Source organism: Ursus arctos, unplaced genomic scaffold (genome assembly GCF_023065955.2).
Source record: "Ursus arctos isolate Adak ecotype North America unplaced genomic scaffold, UrsArc2.0 scaffold_4, whole genome shotgun sequence".
Lineage (NCBI taxonomy): Eukaryota > Metazoa > Chordata > Mammalia > Carnivora > Ursidae > Ursus > Ursus arctos.
In genome coordinates, this window is record NW_026623056.1 from 27,410,017 (window position 1) to 27,437,833 (window position 27,817).

The window sequence follows — 27,817 nt, forward strand, 5'->3', positions numbered from 1 at the left end:
GATCTCCTGCCTGGCATGGTCACCCCCCACTCCAGTGTGCTTCAAGGTGGAGAAGGAGCTTGTGAAGAGAGTGAGCCTTGTAGGAACTCACCTAGTATCCTTCTGGGGTCTCTTTCCTCAGTCTTGAGGTTGAGTTTATTGGGGGAGGTTGAGTTTGTGTGTGTGTGTTGGGGGGCAGGTATGCCAGCATCTCCCTCCTCCTCTGCCCCAACCCCGGAAGGGGAGGGTTCCCTGAGCTCAGCCCTAAATACCTGGTACTATGGAGTCAGTGGATGCTTCAGATGCCAGCAGAATGAGAGGGTGTGCGTGGGGCACCCTGGGGCCCTCAGGGCTGGTGGGAGAGGAGGAGCCTCTGCAGTGGGACTTCCTCTGCTAGCAGTGGCCTCACCCCAGTGCTGGGTGGCAGAGCCCTGCGTGGGCACGTGTTGGAGCACCTCCTCCCGTGGGGCGTGTGGGCACTCGGGGCACTCTTCTGAGGCCAGAGGTCAGCCCCAGCGCTGTGCCCTGCCCTGAGCTCCCAGGCACACAGCCTGTGAAGTCTTGCGGGGGGTGGGGTGGGGTGGGGAGTGGGGGTCAAGGCCGGGCTGGGAAGAGGCGTGGGGCCGGGGCGGGCTGTGGTCTCCCTCTCCCTCCCGGTGCGGGAGGCGTGGCTTCCGCTGCTGGGCAGGTTCTCCGGCGCTGGGGGAGTGGAGAGCGGAGTGGAGCCTCAGGGAGCCCGGCAGGTGGGCGCATGCTTGGAGCCTGCTGGTGTGGAAGCCCGGCAGGTGGAGGGATAGGCATCAGGCCCCAAGGAGGGGAGGGCTCTCAGGTCAGGTCAGGATGGGGCTCCTCTTATGTGAGCTTCATGGATGGACCTCCTTATGGAACAGGGGGCTCCTTTTTGAATCCCCGGGACCTAATTGGTGGCGGTGGAGCTGTGGGGTCCTGGAGGTGGTCCAGGGTCTGAGGGGAGCTGTAGCCCTGGGGTCATTGGAGGTGGGGCCGCGCTGCGGCACCTGACTCTCCCCGGGGGGTCAGCCGGTGGTGGTGCTGCGCCGAGGCGGCGGCTCCTTGGAATGGAGGCTGGGGACGGGGCTGGGGGAAGGGCCGGCCGCGGGCCCAGCGCAGGAGACCGCGACCATCCGGCCTGGGCTCGGGCTCTGGCCGGCCGGCCGGCGGCGGATGAGAGGCTGTGGGCGGGTGTGCGGGGCTGCCATGGACCGGCCTCCCCGGTTGAGGCGCTCTAGCAGCCCCTGCCCTCCTTCTGGAGGATGCTGGAGGCCCGGCCCCTCAGGACGCAGGGCAGTGACGCTGCCGCTGCCGGTGCCGCCGCAGGGGCGGGGGCTGCGGGAGGGCTCTGCTCCCCTCCCTGGCCCGAAGGCCGGGAGTTTGGGTGCCATGGGGGAGAGATCTGCATATCAGCGCCTGGCTGGGGGTGAGGAGGGACAGCAGGTAATGGGAGAAGCCTGGGGGATAGCCAGGTACCCGGGTCCTAGACCCCATCATCTGCCAAGGAGCTGAAGGCCCAGCCCGGCTCTGCAGCAGGCTCTCGGGAGTGAGGGGTGTCTGTGCTTCTGAGCCCCAGGACAGATCCTGGGGGGCTGAGAGGCTGGGTGAAAAGGGGTTTGTGTGTGTGTGTGACAGGTAGGGGCAAGGCAGTGGTGGTAAATGACCGATGCCGCCACCTGCCTCAGTGTCTCTGCGTTCTCTGGGACCCAATGAAACTGCTTTTTTGGGCTTTCTTCAACTCTCCACGGGAGCCGCCAGGAGCAGCGCCAGAATTTGGGTGTAGTCTTTTATGGGCACTGAGTCCTTGTTCCCTGGACATTCCTGCTTACTTTCCGAATATGCATATCAAGCTAAATGTCCTTGTTTGCTGTAGAAAAGATGATCACTGTATTCATGGAGCCGCTTCCCTTCTTGGAGATCAAGCACTTTCTCTCTCGGTCGGCAGAGGGCGGTAGCTGACAGGACAAAGGGGGACAGAGAAGGTGGAGGGTGTTTTCCAGGACTAAGAGAAGGGGTCCAAGAACTGGCTTGAGCTCTGATCTCTGACCATGCTTTGCTTTTCCTCACAGCCTTTCCCAGCTGGATTGCTGAGCAAGCTGCTGTGAGGTTTTCTTACCCGACGTCTAAGGGAAGAGTTAGGTGTGGGGTTCTGATGGATTTGGGGCACATCTTTTGGGGGTAGCTAGAATTTTTAATCTGGCCATTCTGATCCAGCAGCCCCTATCTTACAGTAGAGGGAGTAATTTTGCTTAAATTGTTCCCTAAAGTCAGGTCCCCAGGGCTCCTTCAGGGTGGTACCTGGTGGGAAGTTGGCAGTAGGCTTCTCTGAGCCATGGGCATTGTCTGCCAGGGTTTGGGGAAAAGTCAGTTCCAGTGTGACCTCAGCCTGACTTCATCTTGTCCATTAGCTCTGACCCCAGCTTCAGACTGATGATTCACTGGACCAAGGGGAGGCTGTACCTGGCTGACTCCACAGGCTTTGGGTGGTGGATGACACGGGGCTGGGTGAGAAGGACTGAGTGCTGGGAGTGTCCACCAATACCCCACACCCCCTACCTACCTACCTTCTCCCCTCCTCCCCCCCATGGGGTCAGAGCAGGAAATGGCAGACCTTTCTGGTAACCTCCCTGCTAGGAAGGTCGAGTACTAAGAGAGGTCCTGGAAAGAGAGCCTAAGATGCTAACTCCCCCAAACTCTCACCCAGCTGCCTGCCCCACCAGCCAGCTGGGGTTCCCAGTGCTGGTAGCCAGCTGGATAGGGACAAGAGAGCAGTGTACAAGAAGCGGGCTCCCTGGGCATGGCTGCTGAGGGGGGAGGGGTTGCTGAGGGAGACTGCGAGGACTTCCTGCAGCTGTCAGGTGTGTCTGGGGGCTGTAGTGAGGGGGGTGTAAGAGCAGCTGGCACTCTTGAGGAGGGGCAGAGGGATCATTTGTCAGCTGTAGGAACATGGGGGGCCTTTGGGGGCTTGATGGAGTGTCTCCAGTTCCTTTTAGCTGAGGCTGTTGTCTGTGCGTGGGGGTGCTATACAAGAAAAATCCTATAGTCTGGAATCTTATTGCTTTGGGGTGGGGGCATCCCAGCAGGGTCTAGGGGCATATTTGTTTGTTTTGAGGGGGCTTTGGATCTTAGCCAGCTGGTCTGGGGGAGGAGGCACCCTGGATGTTGTGGGCAGTGCAAGGCAACCCCAGGGGAGGGGGTGGAGATTCCTCACCCCCACAACCCCCCCTCGCTCTTGGCTGGACTGCCCCACTCTGGCAGGCTGCCGGCCTCCTATTTCCGTCGGGCACCAGGGTAACAGGGCCACATTAGGGCCTGAGCCAGGAGACGCCCAGCCAAGGCTGGGACTTGGAGATGGGGGAGGGTCTCCGAAGGGTCTGCCTACAGGGCCCAGGAATGACTGTCTGGGGCCCAAGCCCCCAACTCAGGCTGTCTTCTAGCCCCCACAACCCCAGACAAGTCCATATGGGAGCCTGTAGCCCCTCTTTGTACATTGCTGCTTGATTCACATAGCCCCCACCCTAAAATCCCAGGAGTTGTCTGCGACTATGGGGGCTGGGGTGGAAGCCAGAGACAGGGGGCCTTGTGTATGGGGAGGCAGGGGGGCCAGCGCGGGTGGCTGGGAGGAAGAGTCCCCCCATTCCCGCCACCCTCTTGGCAGTGATTCAGAAAGGTCCTTTTGCAGCCAGTGTCAGAGCTGCTCAGCTGGGGAGGGAGGGAGGAGGGAGGGAGGGCGGTCAGGCGGGGGAGCCAGGGAGTAGGGCTGAGCTGTGACCACTGCACTGAAGAGAAGTCAGAGAAACAGGACAGAGGACCCAGGCTGCAGCCAACCCAGAGAAGAGCTAACCTGCTCCAGCCAGACTAGCCAGCTGTGGAAACAGCTGTGCAGCAGGGAAAAGGGGCCCACCCTGTTTTTCTGCCCCATTTCCCACCCCTGGTGTGGGATTTGGGGGACTCCTGGGGCAGACCTCTGGTCAACTTCCATTCTGGGCAGAACCTTGAATTCAGGAGCTAAAGCCCCTGCTCCCCCACTTCTTGGGCCAGAGCCCCAGTGACCTGGTCAGGGGGTCCAACTCCGTGGAGATGCCAGCAGCTCGTCGGTTCCCTGGCCTAGAGCTCTCCTTCCCTCTCCTGGCCAGACTACGGCGACGCCTGTACACAGTGAGTGGAGGCTGGGGGTGTGGGTAGGACTGACCGGGGACTGGGTCAGTCCCCCAGAGCCAGCAGTTCACTGAGGGGCAGAGTACAAGACTGGGAATGGCTGAGGGCTTGACAGGGGTTCTGGGCTCGGGGCCTCTCCCCTCGGCTGCTGCATTCTGGTTGGTGAGTGTGTTAGAAAAATGTACGCGGGAAGTGTGTGTGCCAGGAGAGCGCCGTGCCATGCGTCAGACACAGGTGTGGGACTGTGGGTGTGCTGGGGGCCGGCACACACAGAACTGGAGAGTGTGAGCGGGAGGGGGGAGAAGCTGAGGCAGTGCCCTCCCTGTGCTTCACAGACAAAGAAACTTGGTGTGGAAGGGGCATTTAGCCGAGGGGAGGGGGCTTGTCCAGGCTCACCCTGGGCCTGGCGGTAGAGACAGGACTGAGACCCTGATTGCTCTCTTCTCACTGGGATCCCAGTGTTCTTCCAGTTCCCCACACACCCCTACGCAGAGCAACCCTGTTCCTGGGGCTGGAGAGCAGGGAGGGGAGTGTCCAGCCGAGCAGGGACGTCTGTTCGCTGGTGTCTCGGGGAAAAGAAACAGGCCAGACTGTGCTTTCTGAGCAGCTTCAGGGGAAGGGTTCTGTGTCTCCCCGAGTCCTCACTCCCCAGGGCATGGCTTTGAGCTGTTCTGAGGAGAGCTGCCTCCAGAGGAGGGTGGGAGTGGGGAAGCAGAAGCCCTGAGACTGGGAGACTGGGCAAGAAGAGAAGGGGGTCTTTAGACTGCTCGCCCTGCTGGCAGGCACATCTTGGGGTATGCAGAGGGTGCAGTCCCTTCGCTCCGGGGCCAGGGGAGTGATGGTGGAAGTACTGGCTGGCCTTGCCTGGCCAGGCCGCCGAGAGCTGCAGCCTGGGTCAGTGAGTTTCACAGTGCACCCTTGGGACCTTCTTCTGGAAAGCAGCAATGTCCTGCCCTCTTATGTCCACACTCCTTTGTGCATAAGATAGTTTTGTTGAGGGTAAGTGAGTGAATACAGCTAGATGCTTAGAACTCTGCCTGGCGTATAATAAGTGTAGTTCAAGTGTTAGAGTTATTTTTATTGTTATTCTTCTTAAATAAAATTCATAGAAACATGTCCTTTTTACCGTATAGTCAGTCAACATGACGTCTAGTGCGAAGGAGACACGAAAGGAAGGTGGGGTGACATTTCAGGTGTTGTGCTCTGTCAGGACGTTCCGACACGCTGAAGCGGTCAGTGTTGGGCCTCGAACCACCATGGAAGCAGCGCCTGCAGCTGCTCACTGAGGCGCGTTCTGAAATCATAAGGGTGGGTTGCCTTCAGTGACGTTTTTCTGACTAGCAAACGACTTTTGGTAAGTTCTGAATAAAACAAAGGCCAGTTTTCCCTCAGTTTACGTGTTCCAGTCTAGGACGGATTCAGTGTGTATTGAAATTGCAAAATACTGTTTTGTTCATATGTAAGATGGAATTCAGTTCTAGGTTCAGATGATTATATACCGGTTTTTCACCTGCATGAACTAAGTTGTGTGGGATTCGGGACAGTGGGTGAGATTGCCCTGTGCATTACAGGATAACTTGTGTTCTTGTGTCCAGCCACCCACTAAATGCCACTAGCGGCCCCCCAGCATGATGACAGCCAAGAATGTCCCCTAGAGGGCCATACAGCCCTCATGAGAACCATCTGGGTGAAGGGTCACAGCTTGAAGTTTGGAAAGCCCCCTGTGGCCCTACTGCCTTCGTGGAGGAGCCAGGGTTTGAACTGAGGACCTCTCTCTCCCGTTTGTCACTCTTTGTACTGCCCTGAGCTGCCTGGGAAGGTCTGAAGTCCTGGTGCTGGGCTGGCAGCACCGCTGGGAGCTGTGGGGGCAGGAGGCGCATGTTAGGCCTGAGCTGCTAGTATCTGCTTCTCTGAGTGCGGCCTGTGTTGCGAGCTGGGGGCCAAGGCCACCTCTGACTTGGGGGGGTGTTGAGGGGTCACTGGCCTTTTTCCTCTTGTGGGTCTTCTTTGGTGGGGGACTGAACGCGGCCAGGGGTTGGGCTGGTCAAGTCCTCAGCTCTGAAGTGTCTTACTTGGACAAGGATGGGTTTGGGTCCAGTGGGTCAGGCTGCTTGGTTTCAAGGGTGCCTGTGTGCTCTTTGGGCCACAGAGAGTGTAGGTCAGAGGTCACTCACTGGTGGCCCATTGGCTGATTATAGCCTGCACTTGTGTTTTGCTTGGCCAGCACAGAATGTGTGTGTGTGTGTGTTTCAAACTTGAATTGGTTGACATAATTAAAAAGTCAGGAGAAAGTTGTAATGTTAAGTGAAAACAAGGAACAGAATGATGTGGTTGATGGGTGAATGTTTTGGGGGAGAAACAGTCTGGAAGGGTACATAGAAGGCGTTTATGGCAGCTGGCTTTGGGGGCGGGGGGCTAGGTGACTGTGCAGTAGGGCAGGGAATGTCACTCTATGGCTCCTGTGTGCCTTTTGCATATTTTATCATGTGCACATATTACCTTTTCAAAAAGAATTTTAATGGCGAGATTTCACATCTAGATTCAGATTTCCAGTATTTCTTGAAAAAATGGAGAGCTTTTAACAATGCTGGGCAGCGGTCTGCAGTGACAGCCGTGGATAGAGCTGAGCAGGGCTGCGTGTTCGAGCCGGCATCTAAGCCCACTGCAGGGGCGCCTGGCTGGCTCAGCCGGTTAAGCGTCATGATCCCTGGGTCCTGGGATGGGGAGCCGGCTTCTCCCTCTGCCTGCCACTCTCCCTGCTTGTGCTCTCTCTCTCTCAGTCAAATAAGTAAAATCTTTTTTAAAAAATAAATAAAAGCCCACCCCACCCTCTGCTCCCCTTCAGTCTTCCACTCGTGTGGTCTTGACAGCACTCGACTGATCTCCTGTGGGATGGTCTTTGGATCTGGGGGGAGAGACTCTGGTGATATCAGGCCTTGGGTGGAACTTAGAGCTCATCTGGTCCACGTGCTTTCTCTGGGGCTCATCAGGTCTGGGGAGCCTATGGATGGGTCTCAAGGGACCCTGCACACACCCCCCCAACTAAAAAATATGTGTGTCTATATATATATATATATATATATATATATATATATAGACATTTTTTTTTTTTTTTTAAAGTAGGCTCCACAGCCAGCATGGAGCCCAGTGTGGGGCTCAAACGCATGACCATGAGATCAAGACCTGAGCTGAGATCAAGAGTTGGATACTTAACTGACCGAGCCACCCAGGCGCTCCTAAAAATATTTTATTTTTAGATAATCTTTACACCCAGTGTGGGGCTCGAACTCCCAACCCTGATCAAGAGTCACATGTTCTACGGACTGAGCCAGCCAGGTGCTCCTCCCCAATTTTTTAATGCAAACTTTATATGAGTAAGAATGTGTCTATTTTCCTAGAGACACAATCTATAGTTTTCATGGTTCTCAAAGGGTTTGTGACTCTGAGAACAGAGAGAGAGGTTGACCTCTGGTCACTTAGCCACAGATACAGAGTTTGGGCTTAAGACCCCGACGCCAGGGCTGGGGCTGTATTCCAGCTGCCCCCATTCTACCCTTGTTGCTGGTGGGGAGAGGGCCACAGGGGTACAGGGCATTCTGTACAGCTGTTTTGGGGAGCAAGAAGGTGATTCGAGTCCTTCGTTGAAGCCACTTAGTAGGATGTGGGTGAGCCCAGGGCACTCAGGGCGGGGTGCCCCGCCACCTCCCTGCACCCCTTGGTCCCTGAGCCGTCCTTCCCTCCCCACAGAGGCTGGGGAGCAGCAGCATGCAGCCGGAGGAGGGCACGGGCTGGCTGCTGGAGCTGCTGTCCGAGGTGCAGCTGCAACAGTACTTCCTGCGGCTCCGGGATGACCTCAACGTTACCCGCCTGTCCCACTTTGAGTATGTCAAGAACGAGGACCTGGAGAAGATTGGCATGGGCCGGCCTGGTAGGTGGGAACATTGGCCTTGCTGCTTGCTTCCCCACTGACCATTTACCTCCTCTGTCCTCAGGACTGCCAACTGCATGGAAGAGCCCTCCTCCTCATTCCATGGGGTGGCATAGCTGAGAAGGCTCGCTGTCTGTCCGGGAGCCCCCAAGGTGGGGTGGCGGGGCATCGGTAGCTGCCGCACACCGTGAGCGCGGGAGAGCAGTTGGCAGTTGTAAAGGTGAACTGGACTTTGAGGAGAGTGAAGTCTTAAAACTCTGGACACCCAGGATTAGACACACCCTTGCGGCTTGCTCAGACATTTGGCGGATGCATTTCCTCCATCTCCTCCTCCGCGACAAATGTGGGATTGAGCCTGCTCTGTTCACCATCCTGAACACCAGAGGGGTGGGTCAGTGTCCAGAGAGCCGTATGAACACGAGAAGATAAAAACCTTCAGATGGTTTGCTAATTTTCTCTTAACCTGTCTCTTTCTCACAAAGATCTGCTGTAAACTGAGCGCGTTCTGTCTCTTTCCCGTTCACCAGATCTGCTGTATCGGCTGAACTCATTTCTTTTCTGTGTCTTTGTCCTGAAAGTACTGATTATAACATCTAGAAGCCATGGTATTCCTTGTAGAGCATTAGAAACTTATTAGTACATTCAACTTAAAATAGCTGAGTAACTGATAACATGCTAAGTTAGACATTGACATATGCTAGTTTTGGCTCGGATAGTTGGTATCTATACCAACTATAGTTGGTAATAAAATTTTATGGGAGAAAAAACTCAAAATTGGGCAACTTCTACCCATTACCTTGATTTTTTTTTTTTTTTTTAACTTTCTTGAGAGTTGGAAAAAGACCACTGCTGTTCAATTTTGGTGGTTAAACACCTCCGTCTAATTCGAGAGCCACTGCCTGAAGTGGAGTGCCGGCTGGTTAACTGTGCCCCTGGTTGGTTGGAATGGTCCGTCTCCTTGGTGTCATTGTGCTGGGCTCTGTCTAGCGGTGGACCCACCCCAGGGGAACCAAGGAAGCATGCAGACGAGTTGTGAGCTCCCTTAACAACATCTGAAACCCTTTCCTTCCCTGCAGGCCAGAGGCGGTTGTGGGAGGCTGTGAAGAGGAGAAAGGCCATGTGCAAACGCAGGTCTTGGATGAGCAAGGTGCGTGGACGAGGAGCAAGAGGGGTGGGCAGCCTCGCAGGCCTCCCTGTGATGTCAGTCCTAGGAAACGCCCCAATTCCCAGGCAGGTGTCATCCGTCCTTGGTACAGACTTCCCTCCTCCAGGGTCTTACTGGGCACAGGGCTTGTAGAACTGCCCGGCTAAGTGTCTCGTCCCCACCAGAGATGGCACATGAGTAGCCTGTGTGCCGCAATGGCTTCACATCCCCTCCCGCTGTGCAGTCGCGCTGGGCGTGGAACAGGCGCTCCTTGACAAGTGCGCCGTAACCTGAGCCCTTGCTCTGTCTGACTGTTGGGGCCAGTGTCCAGGGCAGAGTGGTGGGGACTGTCTGGACCCAGGACATCTTTGCCTTGCTTCCCTCCTCCCCCACCTTCCCTAGTCTACGGGGGTTTCTCTGGTCATCTGGCCCTGCTGACAGCTTCCTTCCCCGTAGCCTGCCCCCCTTCTCCCTTTGCCCTAATTTGGGTCTATGGAGTGGTGAGTCCCTGGTCTGACTCAGTGGAACTTTGCCCATTGTCTGGAAGACAATGCGAGAGGAAGGGAACCAGCCAGGGCCTTCCCTCCCCGCTTCTGGCCTCAGGGCTGGGGTGGGGGCGGGGTGGGCAGGGCAGAACAGCTGGACTAGGATTGGGCAGCATAGATTCCCTGGCTGTGATCTGGCCAAGGGGCTGTCTCTTGGGAGCCTGTGGCCTTTTCTGGGGACACTGTCCTGGTCCCTTGCCCAGGTTTTAGGGAAGGATGAGTTTGTTGGGCGGATGAAAGCAGGAGGGAAGAGCTGTGCAGCGCGCCAGGATTCAGGGGTCATGGACCCACCACACAGGAGGGCTTCAGGTGGGTCAGTGAACCTCTCCAGACCTGAGGCCTGTCTTCAGTAAGGGTGCTGGCGGCACTTGTCCGGCTCACCTCAGCGGGCGGTGGAGAAGGTCCCTTGAGGTAAAGGCTGTGGAGGGTCTTGTTAGCTGAGCACTGCTTGCAAACATAAGGGAGTTTAGTTATGGGAAGGAAGGACAGAGCAGTGGCTAGAAGAGGCCCTCAGATTGGAGACACCCCCTACCCATACAGATAAGGCTCTGCCAGCCTTTGGGAGGCAGGGGCCCAAATGGACAGAGTCTGCAGCCTGAGGCCAAGGCTTTGGATGCCCCGGTGCGGGTGGCTAAGTCAGATCGATGGGGCCAACTCTGCTACTCAGGGTCCCCTTCCTCCTGTCCCCTGACCTTTGGCCCCTTCCCTCCACAGCCCAGGGTGCAGAGTCCCCTCCAGTCTTCCTTTCTCAGCTCTCGGCTCTAGGTGCCCCTCCAGAAGCCCAGCTGTCTTCCCAGGCCCTTCCCCAGCAAGGCCTTGCCTCATCTGCCCCCCCCCCCCCCCCCGCCCCGCCACACACACATTCACGGTCCAACCTCAGGCTCAAATTATCCTCTCCTCCTGGCAGGATGAAGGGCAGTCAGCTCCCCAGGGAGGGTGGAGACAGACAGCGCCAAATGGGCAACCCAGAGAAGGGGCCAGGGCTAAAAATGGAAAGGGAGGTGTTTGTGGAGGGCCCCTCAGGCTCCTGCCCCTCTGCTCGGGTTAGGGGCTGGAGTCTGTGCTGGGTAGGGGGACAGGGAGGGACAGGTGGTGCAGAAGACGGGTCTGGAGTGGCTTTGGGCTCTCCCTGACCCCACAGCTGGGTGTGGGGCCACAGCAGTCACAAGCTACATGCCTGTCAGTCCATTTCTGGCACATACCCTGAGGCCACACTGAGACTGTGGGTTCCCGTTTGAGGGTGTGGTCTGGAGGAGGGGAGGGCCTGCAGCCAGGCTGCCCCCTGGCAGTTTGGCAAAGCCAGGACCTCTCTGGAGGCCTAACTGAGGATCCTGTGGGGCAGGACTGAGGGACTGGCTCCGGGGCCTCAGGCTTCCATCTGGCCCCTGGCTGCCTTCAAACAGGTGTTCAGTGGAAAGCGACTGGAGGCTGAGTTCCCCCCTCATCACTCTCAGAGCACCTTCCGGAAGACCTCACCCACCCCAGGGGGCCCGGCAGGGGAAGGGCCTCTGCAGAGCCTCACCTGCCTCATTGGGGAGAAGGACCTGCATCTATTCGAGAAGCTAGGAGATGGCTCCTTTGGCGTGGTGCGCAGGGGCGAGTGGGATGCCCCCTCGGGGAAGACGGTGAGCTTTCTGGGTCCTGTGGGATGTGGCGGAGGGACAGGCCTCTAAGAGACTCTGGAACAGTCGTGTCCCGTCCCCCCCCCCCCCCCCCCCCCCGCCAGGCAGATCTTTCCCCTCTACTGGGATGTTAATGGGGCTGGGCACAGGTCGAAAAGGGGCTTCCTCTGGACTCCACGCTCAGCTTTAACTAGACACATCTGTTTCTTTTTTTCAATTATAAAAATAATTATTATAAAACTTTGGAAGTTATATAAAAAATAAGAAAAAAACAATTTTTTGTAATACGCCACTCAGAGGAAGCAGAGTTAGCATTTCAGCTTAGCGAATTTTTACGTATGCACGGACCTATGTAACCACTGCCCCGATCATGATAGAGAACGGCCCCAGCACCCCAGAAGGCGCCCTCTTGCCCCTTCCACTGAGTATCCTCTTCCTCCAAGGGAAGCACTCTTCTGATTTTGTCACCATAGGTTCCTTTTTTGGCCATATATGTATATATTTTTAAGACTTTTTCATTTGAGAGAGAGAGAGGCAGAGCACAAGCAGGGGGAGCGGGAGAGGGAGAAGCAGGCTCCTCACTGAGCAGGGAGCCCGATGTGGGGCTCGATCCCAGAACCTGGAGATGATGACCTGAGCTGAAGGCAGACACTTAACCATCTGAGCCAGCCACCCAGGAGCCCCTTTTTGCACTATGTTTACAACATTTTCCTTCCACACCAAAGACATTTTTAGTGTTGCATTTTATGACAACATTTTAATATTCTGTCATCACACTGGTCATCTCTTATTTAACCTGGGCATTTCCCAGGAAGGGGAGGCTGCCCTGCCCCAGCCACGCCACAGGCCCCTGTGACGTGCTCACCCATCCAGGTGAACAGACCCGAGGCAGGGCTGTTTGGACTGAGTTGGAGGGAGGAGCAGGTTGGCTCAGAGTGTTGGGGCCTGGGGCCTGTCCTGACGCCTTCCCATGCCCACTCCGGGCAGGTGAGTGTGGCCGTGAAGTGCCTGAAGCCTGACGTGCTGAGCCAGCCGGAGGCCATGGACGACTTCATCCGGGAAGTTAACGCCATGCACTCGCTTGACCATCGCAACCTCATTCGCCTGTACGGTGTGGTGCTCACGCCGCCCATGAAGATGGTGAGTGCTGCGGGTGGCGGACGGGTGCTCAGGCAGGGTCTCTGCACCCCCAGATCTGCCCGTCGCCCTGCCTGCTCTGGGCTTCGTCCTTCCATCCTGATGAGGGACGCTTTGGTCCCCCACTGATGCGGCAGAGGGGCTCCGAGGGGCCTAGGCTGGTACCGTGTCCGCTGGAGCCCGTGTCCGTCTTTGGCTTTTGTTTGTGCTCATTGGCACAGAGTTGCACTCAGAGGAGGGGCTGGCCTTAGAGGTTCATTTTTAGAATTTCTAATCTGAGCCTCTGTGCGTTGCTTCTTTCTGGGCCTCGGGTTCCCATGTTACCTGGAGGGAGAAGCTTGGGGAGCTGGAGAGGTCCTAGAGGTCCCCAGAGGGCAGGCCAGGAAGGAGCATGGAGTGTGGCTCAGGCCTTCAGGAGAGGGCCCGGGAGCCCAGCATGGGGCACTGAGGGAGGAGCAGGGCTCAGCCACACTTACCCCTCCTGCCTCCCCCGTGGCCTCAGGTGACAGAGCTGGCGCCGCTCGGATCGCTGCTGGACCGGCTGCGCAAGCACCAGGGCCACTTCCTCCTGGGCACCCTGAGCCGCTATGCTGTGCAGGTAGCAGAGGGCATGGGCTACCTGGAGTCCAAGCGCTTCATTCACCGTGACCTGGCTGCCCGAAATCTGCTGTTGGCCGCCCGAGACCTGGTCAAGATCGGGGACTTCGGGTTGATGCGTGCACTTCCCCAGAATGATGACCACTATGTCATGCAAGAGCATCGCAAGGTGCCCTTTGCCTGGTGAGGGACAGGTGCCGCCGGCTCACAGGGCCTGGACCCCGTCCTGCCCTGTCCCGGTCCCTGCACACCCAGGCCTCAGAGCCTCCAGGGCTTCTCCAACCACAGTAGCCTTTGTCTTCTCTGGGCCCGGGGCGCCATTCTTGTGCGCAGTCCATCCGCCTGTCCATGTAGGAATTCTCTGGGCCTGTGTGCCAGATAGGGCAATGCACGGGGATGAGTGCTGTGGGGGCTCGGAAAGGCTTCCCGGAGGACTCCATAGGAAGCTCTTGAAATATCAGAAGTTAGCCAGGCAGACTGGTTGGCAAGGATGTCCCAGGTAGAGCTGGCCGCAGGCAGGGCCGGACCACGCTGGGCCTGGCAGGCTGACCAGGGACAGTCACCTGCACACTGAGGGGGTACCTGGCCCTGCCCTGGCCCCTCTCTGAGCTTCTCCTGTGCTGCGACCACCATAGTCCATTGGTTCTGGATGCACCTGAAGGAGTGTGGTCTCCTTGCTTTGGGGTGTGAGAAGCAGGGTTTAGTTCTCCTTGCCAGAAAATCCTTCTAACCCAGGATGCACAGCTCCCCTCATGGGTAACTGATTTTACATCAGGCTGACCACACATTCCGGATTATGCCTCTTGCTCTAGAGTAGTCAGTAGCACTGCCTTCAGACCCAGGCACCCTGGTTTGGGTGGTAAATGATAAAGTCCCCCTACGGTGGCACCGTGAGATGAGCAGATCATGGTTACTTGCATTTCACAGGTGAGAAACATGAGGCTTGGGGATCTTGAGGGACTGTCCCTGGGTCCCACCCCCTTTGAGTGGCAGGGCCAGCTCTCCAGTCCCAGGAGAGAGTCTCTGGTGCTGTGTTAGGTCAGCTTCCCATCACTGTGCCCCTTAGCCCACCCGGGAATACCCCTCTCCTGGCTCTGCTGAGGTGGCATTTCTCTGTCTCACCCAAAAGGGAGTTCCAGAGGGACTGTGGGATATTTGGGTGAAGCCGGTATAACTGTTTCCAGCCATTTCGGTTCTTCCTCAGACCCTATCCAAATTTTCCACCCACACCTTCCTGCTGAAATGACCCAAATCCCAGGATCCTGCCCCAAATCCGGAAATTGTCATCCTCCCACCACAATTAGAAAACAGCCTGAGATTTTATCCCCTCTCCTCCCCCTCACCAACTCCTGGAGCCTCTGACCTTTCCCCCCACTGCTTCCCTGACCTGCAGACTTCACCCTCATCCCACCCAGGCTCCGTGGGAATAAAGACATGAGCACAGATGATTTTCTCCAAGTGTGTGCATCCCACAGTCAGTGAGTCCTGTCCCTGTTCACTTAGCATGTGTCACCAGTGCCTGCTGCTGCTGAGCCTGGCACACAGGCCCACAACATGCTGTTGAGGGAATGTTTTATGTCCGTTGAGCTGCTGTGGGTGGGCATGCTCTGAGAGGCCTTCTGTCTGACCCCTGCCTCTGCCAGGTGTGCTCCTGAGAGCCTGAAGACACGCACCTTCTCCCATGCCAGTGACACCTGGATGTTTGGGGTCACACTGTGGGAGATGTTCACCTATGGCCAGGAGCCCTGGATTGGCCTCAATGGAAGTCAGGTGAGGGGCTGGAGATGTGCGCCCTACAGGATGGGTGGGGGTTGATTGGATTCCTGGCTCCCAACCTGGCCCTGTTGGAACTGGCTCTTACTTCCTAGGGCCCCTGTCCCCCTTGCCCTGTGTCCGCATATGACCCCTCAGCTGAGTAGAGAGAAGGGCCCCCAGTGGTGAGGAGAGGGACAGACTAGGGCTTGCTCACATTCTTTTCCCTTGCCATGGCCACCTACCCAGAGGCCCCAACCAGAGTGTAAGGGTCAGGGGCCCGGGGATAGGCTCCTGGAGACAGACCGTTTCTTCGGGGTGCAGGCATGGTGGCCCCCAGCTCCAGTGGTTCCATGGGCTGGAGGGCAGGTGGGAAGTGAAGAGCTGGGTGCTCTGCTCGGCTCACACTGCACCGTCCCACCGCCAGATTCTGCATAAGATTGACAAGGAGGGAGAGCGTCTGCCACGGCCTGAGGACTGTCCCCAGGATATCTACAACGTCATGGTTCAGTGCTGGGCCCACAAGCCAGAGGACAGACCCACCTTTGTGGCCCTGCGGGACTTCCTGCTGGAGGTGAGGGCTGGTCTGCGCCCCGGGGCTGGGGTATCCAGGCAGGGGTCAGGCCCAGGCTGGCGTGACCTGTCTCTGCCCCCAGGCCCAGCCCACGGACATGCGGGCCCTTCAGGACTTTGAGGAACCAGACAAGCTGCACATCCAGATGAACGATGTCATCACCGTCATTGAGGGAAGGTAGGGAGCGCGGGGCTGCACCTGCACTGCCTGGAAGGGCGCAGGGTGGGGGTGGAGGGGCCTGCTGGCTGAGAGCTCTTCTGTCTCCAGGGTTCCCATGACAACACAGGCTGGGGGAGCCTGAGCTGTGCAGTAAGGGGAGGACGGGCCTGGCTTCGCTCTTGAGCGCCTGGGGTTAAGTACCAGATGCTGCCGCTCCAAGGGAATTTCCCTGCCCAAGGCCACCTCCTTTACCCTTTTCCCACTGGGCTCCAGCCCTGGCTGTGTGGGTCATAGCCAAGCTGCCGTTATGGTGAGGCGTAGGAAGTGGCCCAGCTTGGCCTCGGGGCCACAACTAGGGACTCTGGAACTCCTGAACATTCCTCTCATCTCCCCCTTCCCTTCTCGCCTCCTCCCAGGACAGGGACTCTTGACTACCCACCTGGGTGCCTGTCAGTACCCCAAAGCAACCCAGCCTCTTCCTGCAGCCTCGGCCCTCCCACTGAGCCCCACTGCCCCCTCCTGGGGCTCCCCTCCATTCTCTGCTGGGCTGCCCACCTGGGCTCCTTTGCCCCCAGTCCCCATCTCAGGGCCCTCTGTTCCTGACCCCTCCCTCCCGCCAGACACCTGGGATGCTTGTCTCTGCCTCCAGGTGGCATCTCCTGAGTCACGTCTCCTTCCTGTAGCCCCTGTTGGAGCCCTTCTGCCCAGGAGGCCCTACCCACCACTCACCCCACCCTCTGTTATCTGATCCCCAGGGCGGCTGAGGAACTGGTTGGGGCAGGGCAGGCTTGAGGTGCCTTTGGGGTAGGGGTGAGCATGGAGGACCAGGAAGAGGAGCAAGGCAGAGGGAATCCCCTCTGCTCCCAGCTTCTGTGACTCAGGGCCAGGCAGGCATGGGGGCAGGGGTCGCTTCCCACAGAGCCCTTTCTACCTGGACCTCAGGTTTGGGGGTCTGGGATTCTTAGTTAAATCCTATGCCTCATGGGGGTTGGTAAGAGACGAGAGCTTCTGGGTTGAGTCAGAGTGATGGAGTAGGTCTTGGAGCCCAGGATGGTTCTGGAGGAACATGACCTGCCCCCACTGTGGCCCCAGCACCTCCTCCCCAGACCAGGGCTCCCCTAGCCTTTGGGCCCAGTATCTGGGAATACAAATGAAATATCAACGAGTTGTGGGGGTGGAGGTTTGGGGGGTAAGTGGTGGTGGACAAAAGCAGAAAACTCTTAGGATGAGAGAGGCCCAGGGGTCAGGAAGGAAGATAGTCTCTGGATTTGGGGCTGGGGGCCAGACGGGACTATAGGTATGGCTCTCTGGGGAACATTCTAGAAATAGGAAGATGAGGGTGAGGGCCCATCTGGAGGGGCATTGCAGGGCCTTAAGTCAGAAGTCTGGATCTATACCCATTCCTATCTCTAGGAGCCTGAAGACCTTGGACCTGACCCCTCTTGTGCACTGTAGCCCTCAGGGCTTTGTTCCCCCCATCCCTTGCTGTCAGCGGGGGTCCAGTGTTCCCCAGGGGGTGACTCAGTTGCTGCTTGTGTTCTGGGTGTGTGTCTCTGGAGCCGGTGCCCTGGGTTACCACCAGAGCTAGGCGGGCAGCAGGTGGGGCCCCGGGGGAGCCACTCCTCTTGGGAGGCACCCTGGTCGTGCCCTGCCCCACCCTTGCGTCCCAGGCTCGGGTTGGCCCCAGCTGCTGGCCCTGCAGCGGCCTGCCAGTGTGGGCTAGCTGGGCTCCTCCTCCCGGGCCACGGCCGACTTGGACCACAGTGCCTGCTCGTGGTTCCTGGAGCTGCTCAGGAGGTGGGAGGTGAGGGGCAGGAGGCCACAACAGCCGGTGAGGCTTTGGGGATGGGCCTGTGTGCGGGTGGTTCCAGAGCTTTCACTCTGCCCCCTTGTTTTCTCGGTGCCCAAATGTCTCTGTGTTTGTTTGGCTGACTCTGTCTCCATGTCTCTGGGTGGAGGGGTTGTCGGTTCACTTGTGGCTTTTGGGGTCTGGGCTTGTACGTGTGGGTCTCTACTTCCCGTCTGCTCTTAGCCGGGCTCTCAGCTCTCTGGTCCTCCATCAGCCCTGGATTCCTTTTGTGGAAGCGGTGCCGGTGTTTGTTTCCAGGTCGAGTCTGGGATCCCCTCGTCCCCAGCTCAGTGCTTCTCGGGGCGCCAGTTAGTGGGCAGGGAGGGGACACCAGACGTTCTGTTGCGCTTGTGAGGTGCTGTCTAGATGGAGGAACAAATGACGAACGGGTCTTTTCCGGGGGCTCTTGCTTCGAAGCTGGGTGGCCAGGAGCACTTCCATGTTCCGTTTTGATAGAACCAGAGAAGGGAGACAGGTTTTGAAATCTGTCTTCGGGGCCCTGGCCTGGCCTGGTTCCCGGAGCCTCTGCTTGGTCCAGAGGCGGGGGGTTGTCCCTCAAACCCAGGGGCTGCCTGGGTCACTCAGAGAGAAGTGGGTGGGGGCCGTGTTTTGAGCAGAATGTTTATGCAACATTTATCAGCCGTTTCTGGACTGGACCACCTTAGGCCAGGACTGGGACAGGGGGCTGAGATTTCCAGAAGCTGGTCCCAAATAGAGCAGGGACAGCCTTAGGCAATTCTCAGCTCAGGCCTTGGTTTCCCAGGTGCCCGTCTGCTTCTTGCCTGTCCCAGGATGCTGGCAGGCAGCAGGAAATAGAAAGTTCTCGCTGGAGGTGCTGGGCCCTTTTCTCTCTCCCCCGGGGACTTCTGTCTGCACCGCAGTGTCTGCCTATGGTGGGCCTGACCCTCCCGTTGCAGACTCTGGTCTGTTTTTTCGGGGGAGTGGGTGTGGCCAGTGCAGGCCGGGTGGGGAGGGTGGCCTTTCTGAGCCACTGGCACCTGGGTCCCACCAAACCATAGAGGGGGCTAGGCAGGCAGCGCAGTATAGCATTGGCCATCTCAAGAGTTACATCTGTGCCCTCTCGGGAGGATGCTGCTTCTGAGTGTGCTTGGGATGTGACTTCCGAGGGTGTCTCTCTTTCTTTCTTCCACATGCCCTGTCTCCCAACTCCCCTCCCCCAGGAGCAAAGTGTTTGTGGGAAATGATGTCGGGACTCCCAGCAGTCATGGGGGCTCTTGCCTCGGCCATACCTGTAATAAGGGGAGGTGGGTTGGTGTCTCTCACTCTCCGAAGCGGGTCCAGAGGAGCCGCTGTGTGAGGACTTTGGCTGTGCTGGCAAAAGGAAAGGGGCGGAGGGGCTCTCTGTTCCTCCTGCCAGTCTGGCCTTGCTCAGGGTCCACAGGGAGGACATGGTCACAGGGCAGACCTGGCCTTGGACATGATTCCATTCTCCGCTGAACGACCTCTCTGCCTCGGCTGCCTCCCTCACCCAGGTTAATGAGCACCTCCGAAGAGGGGTGGAGAGCGGAGTCCAACGTCCAGCCGGGGGTTGGTGTCTGAGAAAGTCTGTGGAGAGGCACGCAGAACCCAGGGAGCCAGCTGGTGCAGGAGGGAGGGGGAGAGCAGCAGCGGGGTCCCCTGGTGGCAGGCATCCCTCTTCACCCCTGCTTCATGGGAAGACATCAGCCTCAGCCAGCTCCCAGCGGCCGGAATGGCCCTACTGTTTTCCGATGGGCTTTGTCCGTTCTTGGGTGTTGTCCTCTCTTCTTCCTTCCTCTCCTGCCCTTCCCACCCCAGGGCAGGGTGTAATCACAGGGTTGCTGTGTCTGGTGGTGGGCTGGTCAGTGGCCCTGTTTATAGGGAGGCTGGGCTCCCAGCCCTCCCCTGCCCCACCTCTTGGCTTCCCAAGCACTGCCGTACTCGTGGGGTTCGACTTGTGGTCTGCAGAGCAGGTGATGCGAGGTCATGCTGCTCCCAACGGGCCACATCACCTTTCAGAGGAGGGTCCAGGAGCTCCGCCTCCATCCCCCCTCGGCCCCTGCGGTCTGGCTCCAGTTTGGAGGAGACCTTTACGCTCCCGGCCGCGTGGATGGGGTTGCCTGGGTAGGCACACATGTCCGCCACAGCGGCATGAGGCTGTCATTCTGTCTGCCTAGCTCAGAGCCCGCCCACGTTGTCAGGTGTGAGTGATCCTGGTGACAGATGCAGGAGCCACAGTCTGCCATTCGAAGTGTCCAAGAGGGCCTCCTCCTGCCCTGACCCCCACCCCAGGCCGGGCTGAGGCTCCATCAGCAGAGGTTTCTTGTCAGATCAGAGTGAGGGGCTGGTGGTCCCACAGTCTGGCTACACTGGGAAGCTGGGTCCCTTTCTAGACTTCGTATTTAAGGCAAGAGTAGAGTTCCCCAGGAGACGGCTGGGGGTAAGGGGGAGGGTCCCACAGCCCTGCCTAGAGGTTGTGGAAGGCACTGGAGATACAGAACCGGTGATGGGACAGCGTGGATTGCTTTGAGTGCTTCCAAATGCACGAGGGGCTGCGTGCAGGAGATAGAGTGTAGTTGGAGGGCTTGGCTCCAAGCCCAGTGCTGAGGCTGTGGTGCTCCTTTGGACCCTGCAGCTCAGGATGCCCGGAAACTGGGCTGAAGAGCAGGATTCGGTGGCCAGAGGGTGGGGGTCCAGGCCTTGCCAGGAGGAAGGAGGTGAGGCAGCTTTGTAGGAAGGGTGCTAGCTTGCAGACTAACAACAGAATTTGAATCCTGGGTCTGCTACGATCTGTCTGGGAACTGTAGGCAAGTCCTGTCACTTGTTTGAACCTGTTTCCTTATTTGTAAACTGTAGGAAAAGCTGTCTGACCCACCTAGGTATCTTGGGGTAAGGTGTGTGCAAACAGCTGGGGCCTGTACCGGGGGAGTGACTGGTCATGGGGCAGACAGGCTCATGGCAGACCACCCTGGTCTCAGGGCCGTAGCCCTCAGGCCCCGTTCTGTCAAAGTTGTCATATATCATGGCTAGAGAGCTTGGTATGAAAAGGATCCTGCTCCCTGCACCCCCCCCCCCATCACGCCCTGGCGTTCATCATGTCATCTCTGTGGAGCAGGGCTGAGAATTACTGGTGGCGTGGGCAGAACACTCGGACGCTGTGTGTGGGGCCCTTCCCGCGCAACGTGGTGACCTCCGTGGCTGGCCTGTCGGCCCAGGACATCAGTCAACCCCTGCAGAATAGCTTCATCCACACGGGACATGGCGACAGTGACCCCCGCCACTGCTGGGGCTTCCCCGACAAGATCGACGAGTGAGTGTGATTGGGGGTAGGGGGTTCTCCTGTGGCTCCAGAGTCTGCAGCCCCTCCCTGAGCACACAGGCTCTCGCTGGCTTCCAAGGTCCTTGTCACAACTGTGGGGCAGAGGGTCTCACTGCCCAGAAGCTGTTCCCTGTAGACAGAACCGGGATTAGGATCTTCAAAGGATGGAGACACACTTCTCTTTGGTGGAACCCCTGCCGGCACACTGGCCTTAGGAAAAGGGACTTGGGGACAGCCTTTGGAAGGGGCTCAGCAGGAAAGCTGTCATGTTCCCCAGTGTTTGTGTAGTAGCTTCCCACTCGGCTGGTGGGGTCCCGGACACTGAGCCTGCTGGCCCGGGGGTCAAGTGAGCTGGTGTTCCCAGACCTGCAGGCGCAGAGAAAGAGCTCCCTGTGGGGAGACTCCAGAAGGAAGGTTAGGCAGCACCCCAGCTGCCTGCTCACTCTGTGCCTGGCAGGGGGGGTTCAGTCTCCTTTAAACGAAAGGATGAGGTCACTGGGGGGCATCTGGGGAGGACAAGAGAATTAGTCACTTCCTGAGTGCCTTGCCCCAGCGAGCCACCTGGCCGCTCCTCTCTCTACCGGCCCCAGGGGGCTTCCAGGCCACCCTTTCTCCTCTGACTTCTCCTGACGTTCGGTTCTGCCCTGAGAGGTGCTGGGAAGTAGGCCTTCCCCCTTGCCCTCACACCAGAGCGCAGCCCCCAGCGGGGGGCAGCTGGTGTCTCTTACCTCCCAAGAGCCAGGCGCGGGCCTGAGGGTATTGGGGCGAGGTATGTAGACGCCCTCCGAAAGGAGGCCCCGGCGCCCTCTGCCCTGCTCCTGGCGTGCTGTAGCCAGCCCAGCCCCATTCCTCCAGGCTTTAATCAGCCCAGTGACTAAGTCCCAGGGCCTGACAATCAGCACAGGGCTTGAGAGGGTGAATCGGGAGCAGGCCAGGTGGCCCAGCCCCTCTTCCACCTGGCAGTGGGGCAAGAGGGTGCCTCTGGCCCACCCTGACAGGGTAGTGCGGCCGGGGTGCGTCAGAGGAGTGCGCCCGCAGGTGGCTGCCAGGCGTGGGAGGGGTGCCATGGCAGTTGCGGAGGGCCATCTCTGCTCCTGTGGGGTATTCTTGGAGCCTCTTCGGCCCAGGCCTTTCAGCCTATAGTCAGAACTTCTGCCCTGCCCTCTCTCCTTGACACCTCCCCTGGGTACAGTCTTCGGGGAGCTGCAGGGAGTTGGAAATCCTGTGCTCCCCACCCAGCTCTGTGCGGGGCTTGGGCAAGATAGGTTCCCTGCACGCCCTCGGGGCTTTATTCTCTGCCTGGCCCCGGGCCTCTCCTCCTGAGGTTTCCCCACTCTCACCACTGCACACTCTTCCCCCAGCCTCCCCCCTCTGATCCGGTTGTCTCCCCACAGACTGTACCTGGGAAACCCCATGGACCCTCCTGACCTGCTGAGCGTAGAACTGAGCACCTCCCGACCCACCCAGCATCTAGGAAGGGTGAAAAGTAAGAGCCCAGCTTGCCCCGGGTTCGTCAGCTGCCCAGGAAGAGGCACTGTCGTCTGCGAGCGCGCTGAGCCGGCTGCGCTGGCTCGGGGACAGTTGGGTCAGGGCTGCAGGGGGACAGCTGTGCCCCGGCTCCGGCTGGCTGTGGGGTGGGAGATGAGAGGCGGCTGTATCCGCCGAGGTGGGCATCTTCGGCCGGTCTCCTGTGTTGGCCGGCCCGCCTCAGCTTCCCTCCTCCCTCCTCCCCGCCGTGCTCAGATGCTGGCTCTCCTCACTCCCCCTAATCCTGCTGTCCTCTCCCGAGCCAAAACCACCCCACGGGCTTCCCGCTGGCCAGGAGCCCCATCCATCTCCCGGATCCTGTGCCTGTCGCTCCGGAACACAGTTTTCCCCATCCTGCCGCCCCACTGCTTCCCATTGCTGTTGGGTTCGTACGTTCACGCGCCCCTATTCACTGCCCTCTCTCTCTCTCCACACTCTGCCCTCTCGTCTGGCTGTCTTCCCTCCCCTGTCCTCTGTCTGTCCCGCTCTGCCCCTTCTACTCTCCGCATGGCCTTTCTTGCAGGGGAGCCTCCACCTCGCCCACCTCAGCCTGCCATCTTCGCTCAGAGTAAGTGGGGCTGCTCTCGATGCCTTGGCCCCTGCCCCCGTCCCCTCTCTCCTCTCATTCCTTCTCTCCTTCTGGAAGGTACAGAGCCCTGGTGGGCTGGCTGGCTGTGTGGGAGGGGACGTGGGGTGTGTGCTGTGAGCTTTTACTGCTGACCTTGGCCCAGCATGCCTGCCTCTCCCCCAACCCCCAAAAGCCTGGGCTTCGGGAGCAAGTGTGGGGTCCTGGCGCCCACCTCTGTGCCATTGCCTGGCCCTGCCGCAGTATTTGGGACCTGTGGGGGCTGTGTCTGGGCTTTCACGGTGCTTGGTCAGGAGTGCCTGCTGCCCTGGGTGGGGGGGGGGTGCCCATAGCCCCTGCCTGCACTAATGGTGTGCCATAATGGGGTGGGGTAAGTGATTACTAACCGGGGCCCAAGAGCCCAGGGTATTTGGGGTCTTGTGTGTTGGGGTGTCAGGCAGCTGCGGGGTGTTGCTTGCTGTAACTGAGACGGCGGCAGGGGCGCATCAGCCCGTGTGGAGCGAGCAGGTTCTGTCCTGTTTGAACAGGGTTGGTGTGCACTGAGAATTCTGGCAGCCGAGGGCTAACCTCTGGGGGCAGTGGGAGTGGGGAGTTGGGGGAAGATACATGCCTTTCTCCCCCGGTTCCCCTGCCTGACACTGCCTTCCTGTTGGGGTCTCCCTTTCTATCCTAGAGCCAACCTATGACCCCGTAAGTGAGGACCAGGACCCCCTGTCCAGCGACTTCAAGAGGCTGGGCCTCCGGAAACCAGCCCTGACCCGTGGGCTGTGGCTAGCGAAGCCCTCGGCTCGGGTCCCGGGCACCAAGGCAGGTCGTGGCGGCGGGGGCGAGGTCACGCTCATTGACTTTGGCGAGGAGCCCGTCGTCCCCGCTCCGCGACCCTGCGCGCTCTCGCTGGCGCAGCTGGCCATGGACGCCTGCTCCTTACTGGACAAGACCCCGCCACAGAGCCCCACGCGGGCCCTGCCCCGGCCCCTGCACCCCACGCCTGTGGTGGACTGGGACGCGCGCCCGTTGCCCCCGCCTCCTGCCTACGACGATGTGGCCCAGGATGAGGATGACTTTGAGGTCTGCTCCATCAATAGCACCCTAGTGGGTGCAGGGGTCTGTGCTGGGCCCAGCCAGGGTGAAACCAACTACGCCTTTGTGCCCGAGCAGGCGCAGCTGCTCCCTCCCCTGGAGGACAATCTGTTCCTCCCACCCCAGGGTGGGAGCAAGCCGCCCAGCTCGGCCCAGACGGCAGAGATCTTCCAGGCGCTGCAGCAGGAGTGCATGCGGCAGCTGCAGGTCCCGGCGGGCTCCCTGGGCCCTTCTCCCGGCCCGGCCCCAGTGGGTGAGGACAAGCCCCAGGTGCCCCCCCGCGTGCCCATCCCCCCGAGGCCCACTCGCCCACGTGGCGAGCTGTCGCCGGCCCCCTCAGGCGAGGAGGAGATGGGGCGGTGGCCTGGACCAGCCTCCCCTCCCCGGGTGCCTCCCCGGGAGCCCCTGTCCCCTCAAGGCTCGAGGACCCCTAGCCCCCTGGTACCGCCCGGAAGCTCCCCGCTGCCGCCCCGGCTCTCCAGCTCACCGGGCAAGACCATGCCCACCACCCAAAGCTTTGCCTCAGACCCCAAGTATGCCACACCCCAAGTGATCCAGGCGCCTGGCCCGCGGGCTGGTCCCTGCATCCTGCCCATTGTCCGTGACGGCAAGAAGGTCAGCAGCACCCACTACTACCTGCTGCCCGAGCGCCCACCCTACCTGGAGCGCTATCAGCGCTTCCTGCGTGAGGCGCAGAGCCCCGAAGAGCCGGCCCCCCTGCCTGGGCCCCTGCTGCTGCCCCCGCCCAGCACCCCAGCCCCTGCCGCCCCCACGGCCACTGTTCGACCGATGCCCCAGGCCGCCCCAGACCCCAAGGCCAACTTCTCCACCAACAACAGTAACCCAGGGGCCCGGCCACCAGCCCTGAGGGCCACGGCGCGGCTGCCACAGAGGGGCTGCCCTGGGGACGGGCCAGAGGCTGGACGGCCGGCAGACAAGATCCAGATGGTGAGTGCCGGGCCTGGCCGCCGGGTGGAGGGGCAGGGGCCCCAGGGCCCCAGAGGAATGGGCCCAAGTGGCGCTGACGGGTAGGTGGGTGGGTGTGCCCAGCTGCAGGCCATGGTGCATGGGGTGACCACAGAGGAGTGCCAGGCGGCCCTGCAGAGCCACAGCTGGAGCGTGCAGAGGGCTGCCCAGTATCTGAAGGTACCGCCACCTCCTGCCTGCTCTGGCTTGCAGGGGCCCTGAAGACTGGTGCTGCCGCTCTCACCTCCCCTGCCCCTCCCCGCCCTCCCGCCTCCAGCTCTCCGCCCCCTCCCAGTGCGCTTCAGCCCCGCGTGTCCCATGGCCGCACCCTCTTCCCCTCAGGTGGAGCAGCTCTTCGGGTTGGGTCTGCGGCCGCGAAGCGAGTGCCACAAAGTGCTGGAGCTGTGCGACTGGAACCTGGAGCAAGCCGGCTGCCACCTTCTGGGCTCCTGCGGCCCTGCCCACCACAAGTGAGTGAGCCCCGTCCCCTCGAGGAGCCCTGTCCCGGAGGACACCTCGCGGGCCACGCGTGGTCCGGGGATGCGGGGCTCCCCAGCCTGGGGTGGGGCAGGCAGCCCGATGCTGGGAATGCAGACAGTTCTGGCTGAACACGGTTTTTCCTAAGCGCCTTGAGACTTTTTAGCCCCTTGGTTCAAATGAACTAATGAGTAAAAGAGGGAGCCGGAGCCTCTCCTCCCGTGGGGGTCATTTACAGCGCCTGTTGTGCAGTCTGATAGTGTAAGAAACGTTACTGCTGTTCTCTTTATTATTACTGTTATTAAAGATAAAAGGCATCCCAGGACGATAAGTTCCAAAATCGTTGCTGACTTTTCAACTGATTAGCCTAGCTCCAAGAGGCCTTCTTGTGCCCACCCACACTAGACGCTCCCTGTTCTGTTGCATCGGCCCCTCTGTTGATAGAGGGGCTTTCTGGTTGTTTCCCGTCCTTTAGGCGCTGAGATGTCCAGAGAGCCAGAGGGTCTGCCCTGAAGGAATCACTTGAGCCTGTCCATCTCACAGGGGTGGGGAGAGACCCCGCTCGGGCCTGGAGGACCTGCTGCCACTTGCTGCTCCTAGTGGCGGAGCCAGGCCAAGGCAGTAGGAGACCGGGAGCCCCGCCTTGCCGTCCCTCCCTCACCCAGTGCTGTCCCCACAACTTTGGATCAGCCCTTGGTACTCTCAGCCAAGGGGCGGGAAGAAGCCCTGTGAAGGCAGGCCTGGTGGCGGCCTCAGCAGGCCCTGCAGCTGACCTGCCTCTGGCTCCAGCCCCTGGTGTGGGGCCTGTGGCCGGAGCGTGTCCCCAGGCTCTGCCCGCGGGGAAGCCAGGCTTGACCCGTGCAGGGAGGATGTGTTGGCCACACAGAAGGGCGGACCAGCACCCAGCAGGCCCTCCCCGGGGCAGGGCCCTTCTCCAGGGATCCCCCTGGTGGGCAGTTGGGGTGTCGGAGAGAATGTGACTTGTGGCCTCGCCATGGATACGTTATGGGACTTGGCTGGTCTTAGGATCTTGTGCCTGGAAATAGCCCTAAGTGGCTCAGGAAGCAGAGCAAGGGTGCCAGATTGTTCTCTGGCAGGGACCAGGGCCCAAGGCCCCAGGGTTGGAAGGAGACCAAGGGGGCAGCTGCCCTGGAGGGACACCAGAGCTTCCTCTTTGACCCAGCTCCTCCCCTGTGCTGTTCCATGTTTTCTTGCCAACGTCTGCCGCCAAAGTTGCTGCCCCAGCTGTGGATCCCTGCTTCTTCCAGAGAAATAAAGCTAGTTTCTATTTTACGTTACTTACTTGTGCCTGCCTGTTTCTTTGCCTCTTGGTCAGCAGCCCGAGGCCCCAGGGCTTCCCAGGCCACCATCTGTCCGGCCAGCGGGCCTTGTGGCGCCACCTGTGGGCAGAGGGAGGAAGTGCGGCCTGGGTGAGCCTCGGGGCTCCCTCCCCTTCAGGGCTGGCAGAGGGCAGAGCCCCCCCCCCCCCATGTAGTCACGGACTCACAGTCCACATGTTCTTGCTCTAGAGTTCCCAGAAGCAGGGTATACAGCCAGAGAGAGCTGGAGCTAAACCAGAAACTTCCGAAATAAGGAAAGCTTCAGTATGTATTTCAGTTTTGGTTTTCTATTTCCTATGGTTCAAAACTCAGAAGGTATGGAGGAGCCTAGAGCGAAGTCTCCCGCCCCCGCCGCCACCTCTCCTCCCGGGAGGCTGCCTTCAGCGTCAGAGTCTTGTTTTCTCGCTTACGGTGCTTTGAAGCGTTCATAGCCGTACTGAACAACGTCCGCATTCTTCTTTGGGGTTCCATGCATGTGCCATAGTCTGTTTGACCAGGCCCCTTTTGATGAAGGGTGTTTGGGTTGTTTCCAGTCCTTTACAATTACAACCATGGCTGCAATAAATGGCCTATGTGATTATTTTTCACTTGCAAGTCAATCTGAAGGCTGCGTGCCCGGGAGTGGAACTAACTCCACAGAGTATGTGTTCAAATGATGGGTCTCGCCGACTGGCTCTCCACGGGGGAGGGTGTCCCGGCAGCCACCGCCACCAGCACGGGAGGGCTTTCCATGTGTTACGGAGCTTTCTGATTTTTGCCAGCCAGACAGGTCTCTCTAGTTTTAATTTGCATTTCTCTCATGAGTGAATAAACATGAAAAATGATTTGGGCCATTTGTATTTCCTTTTCTCCGAGCCGCCTATTCATACCCTGGGCCCATTTAAAAAAGTAAATGATGAGTCTGTTAGTAGTTCTTAGAAAATGACCGGATCAAGGGAATTAGCCCTTTGAGTTTCACCAAGCATCTGAGCAGGAAGAGAGCTAAATCATGAGAGAGGAAGCTGATGGGTTAGGTTTGTTAAAAACAACACCAAGACCATATAGGATGGGCCTGGGGCTGTGTGTCTGCTGCTCCAGGCTGGCCTGCCCG

At 59.2% G+C, this 27,817-nt stretch overlaps 1 protein-coding gene across 17 annotated transcripts in view; it reads left to right on the forward strand.

Moving 5' to 3' along the window:
- The window catches only part of TNK2 (tyrosine kinase non receptor 2), a 45,824-nt gene extending 19,139 nt beyond the window's left edge, over nt 1–26,685 (forward strand). Inside the window, exons 1-16 of one of the 17 annotated variants that reach the window (XM_048215106.2) lie at nt 1,285–1,431; nt 7,894–8,074; nt 9,151–9,221; nt 11,218–11,388; nt 12,373–12,525; nt 13,025–13,302; nt 14,763–14,889; nt 15,299–15,445; nt 15,528–15,622; nt 20,548–20,742; nt 22,146–22,237; nt 22,802–22,924; nt 23,538–24,892; nt 24,995–25,090; nt 25,253–25,380; nt 25,863–26,685. In XM_048215106.2, the coding sequence (XP_048071063.1) occupies nt 1,378–1,431; nt 7,894–8,074; nt 9,151–9,221; nt 11,218–11,388; nt 12,373–12,525; nt 13,025–13,302; nt 14,763–14,889; nt 15,299–15,445; nt 15,528–15,622; nt 20,548–20,742; nt 22,146–22,237; nt 22,802–22,924; nt 23,538–24,892; nt 24,995–25,090; nt 25,253–25,380; nt 25,863–25,869 (3,273 nt within the window). In that variant the 5' untranslated portion in view covers nt 1,285–1,377 and the 3' untranslated portion in view covers nt 25,870–26,685. Of the gene's footprint in view, nt 1–1,282; nt 1,432–3,753; nt 4,147–7,893; nt 8,075–8,138; nt 8,295–9,150; nt 9,222–11,166; nt 11,389–12,372; nt 12,526–13,024; nt 13,303–14,762; nt 14,890–15,298; nt 15,446–15,527; nt 15,623–20,547; nt 20,743–22,145; nt 22,238–22,801; nt 22,925–23,537; nt 24,893–24,994; nt 25,091–25,252; nt 25,385–25,862 lie in introns of those variants that run through there. The other 16 variants (XM_048215105.2, XM_048215107.2, XM_044382822.3 and 13 more) reach the window with 16 other exon arrangements.
- Nucleotides 26,686–27,817: the final 1,132 nt, after the last annotated feature.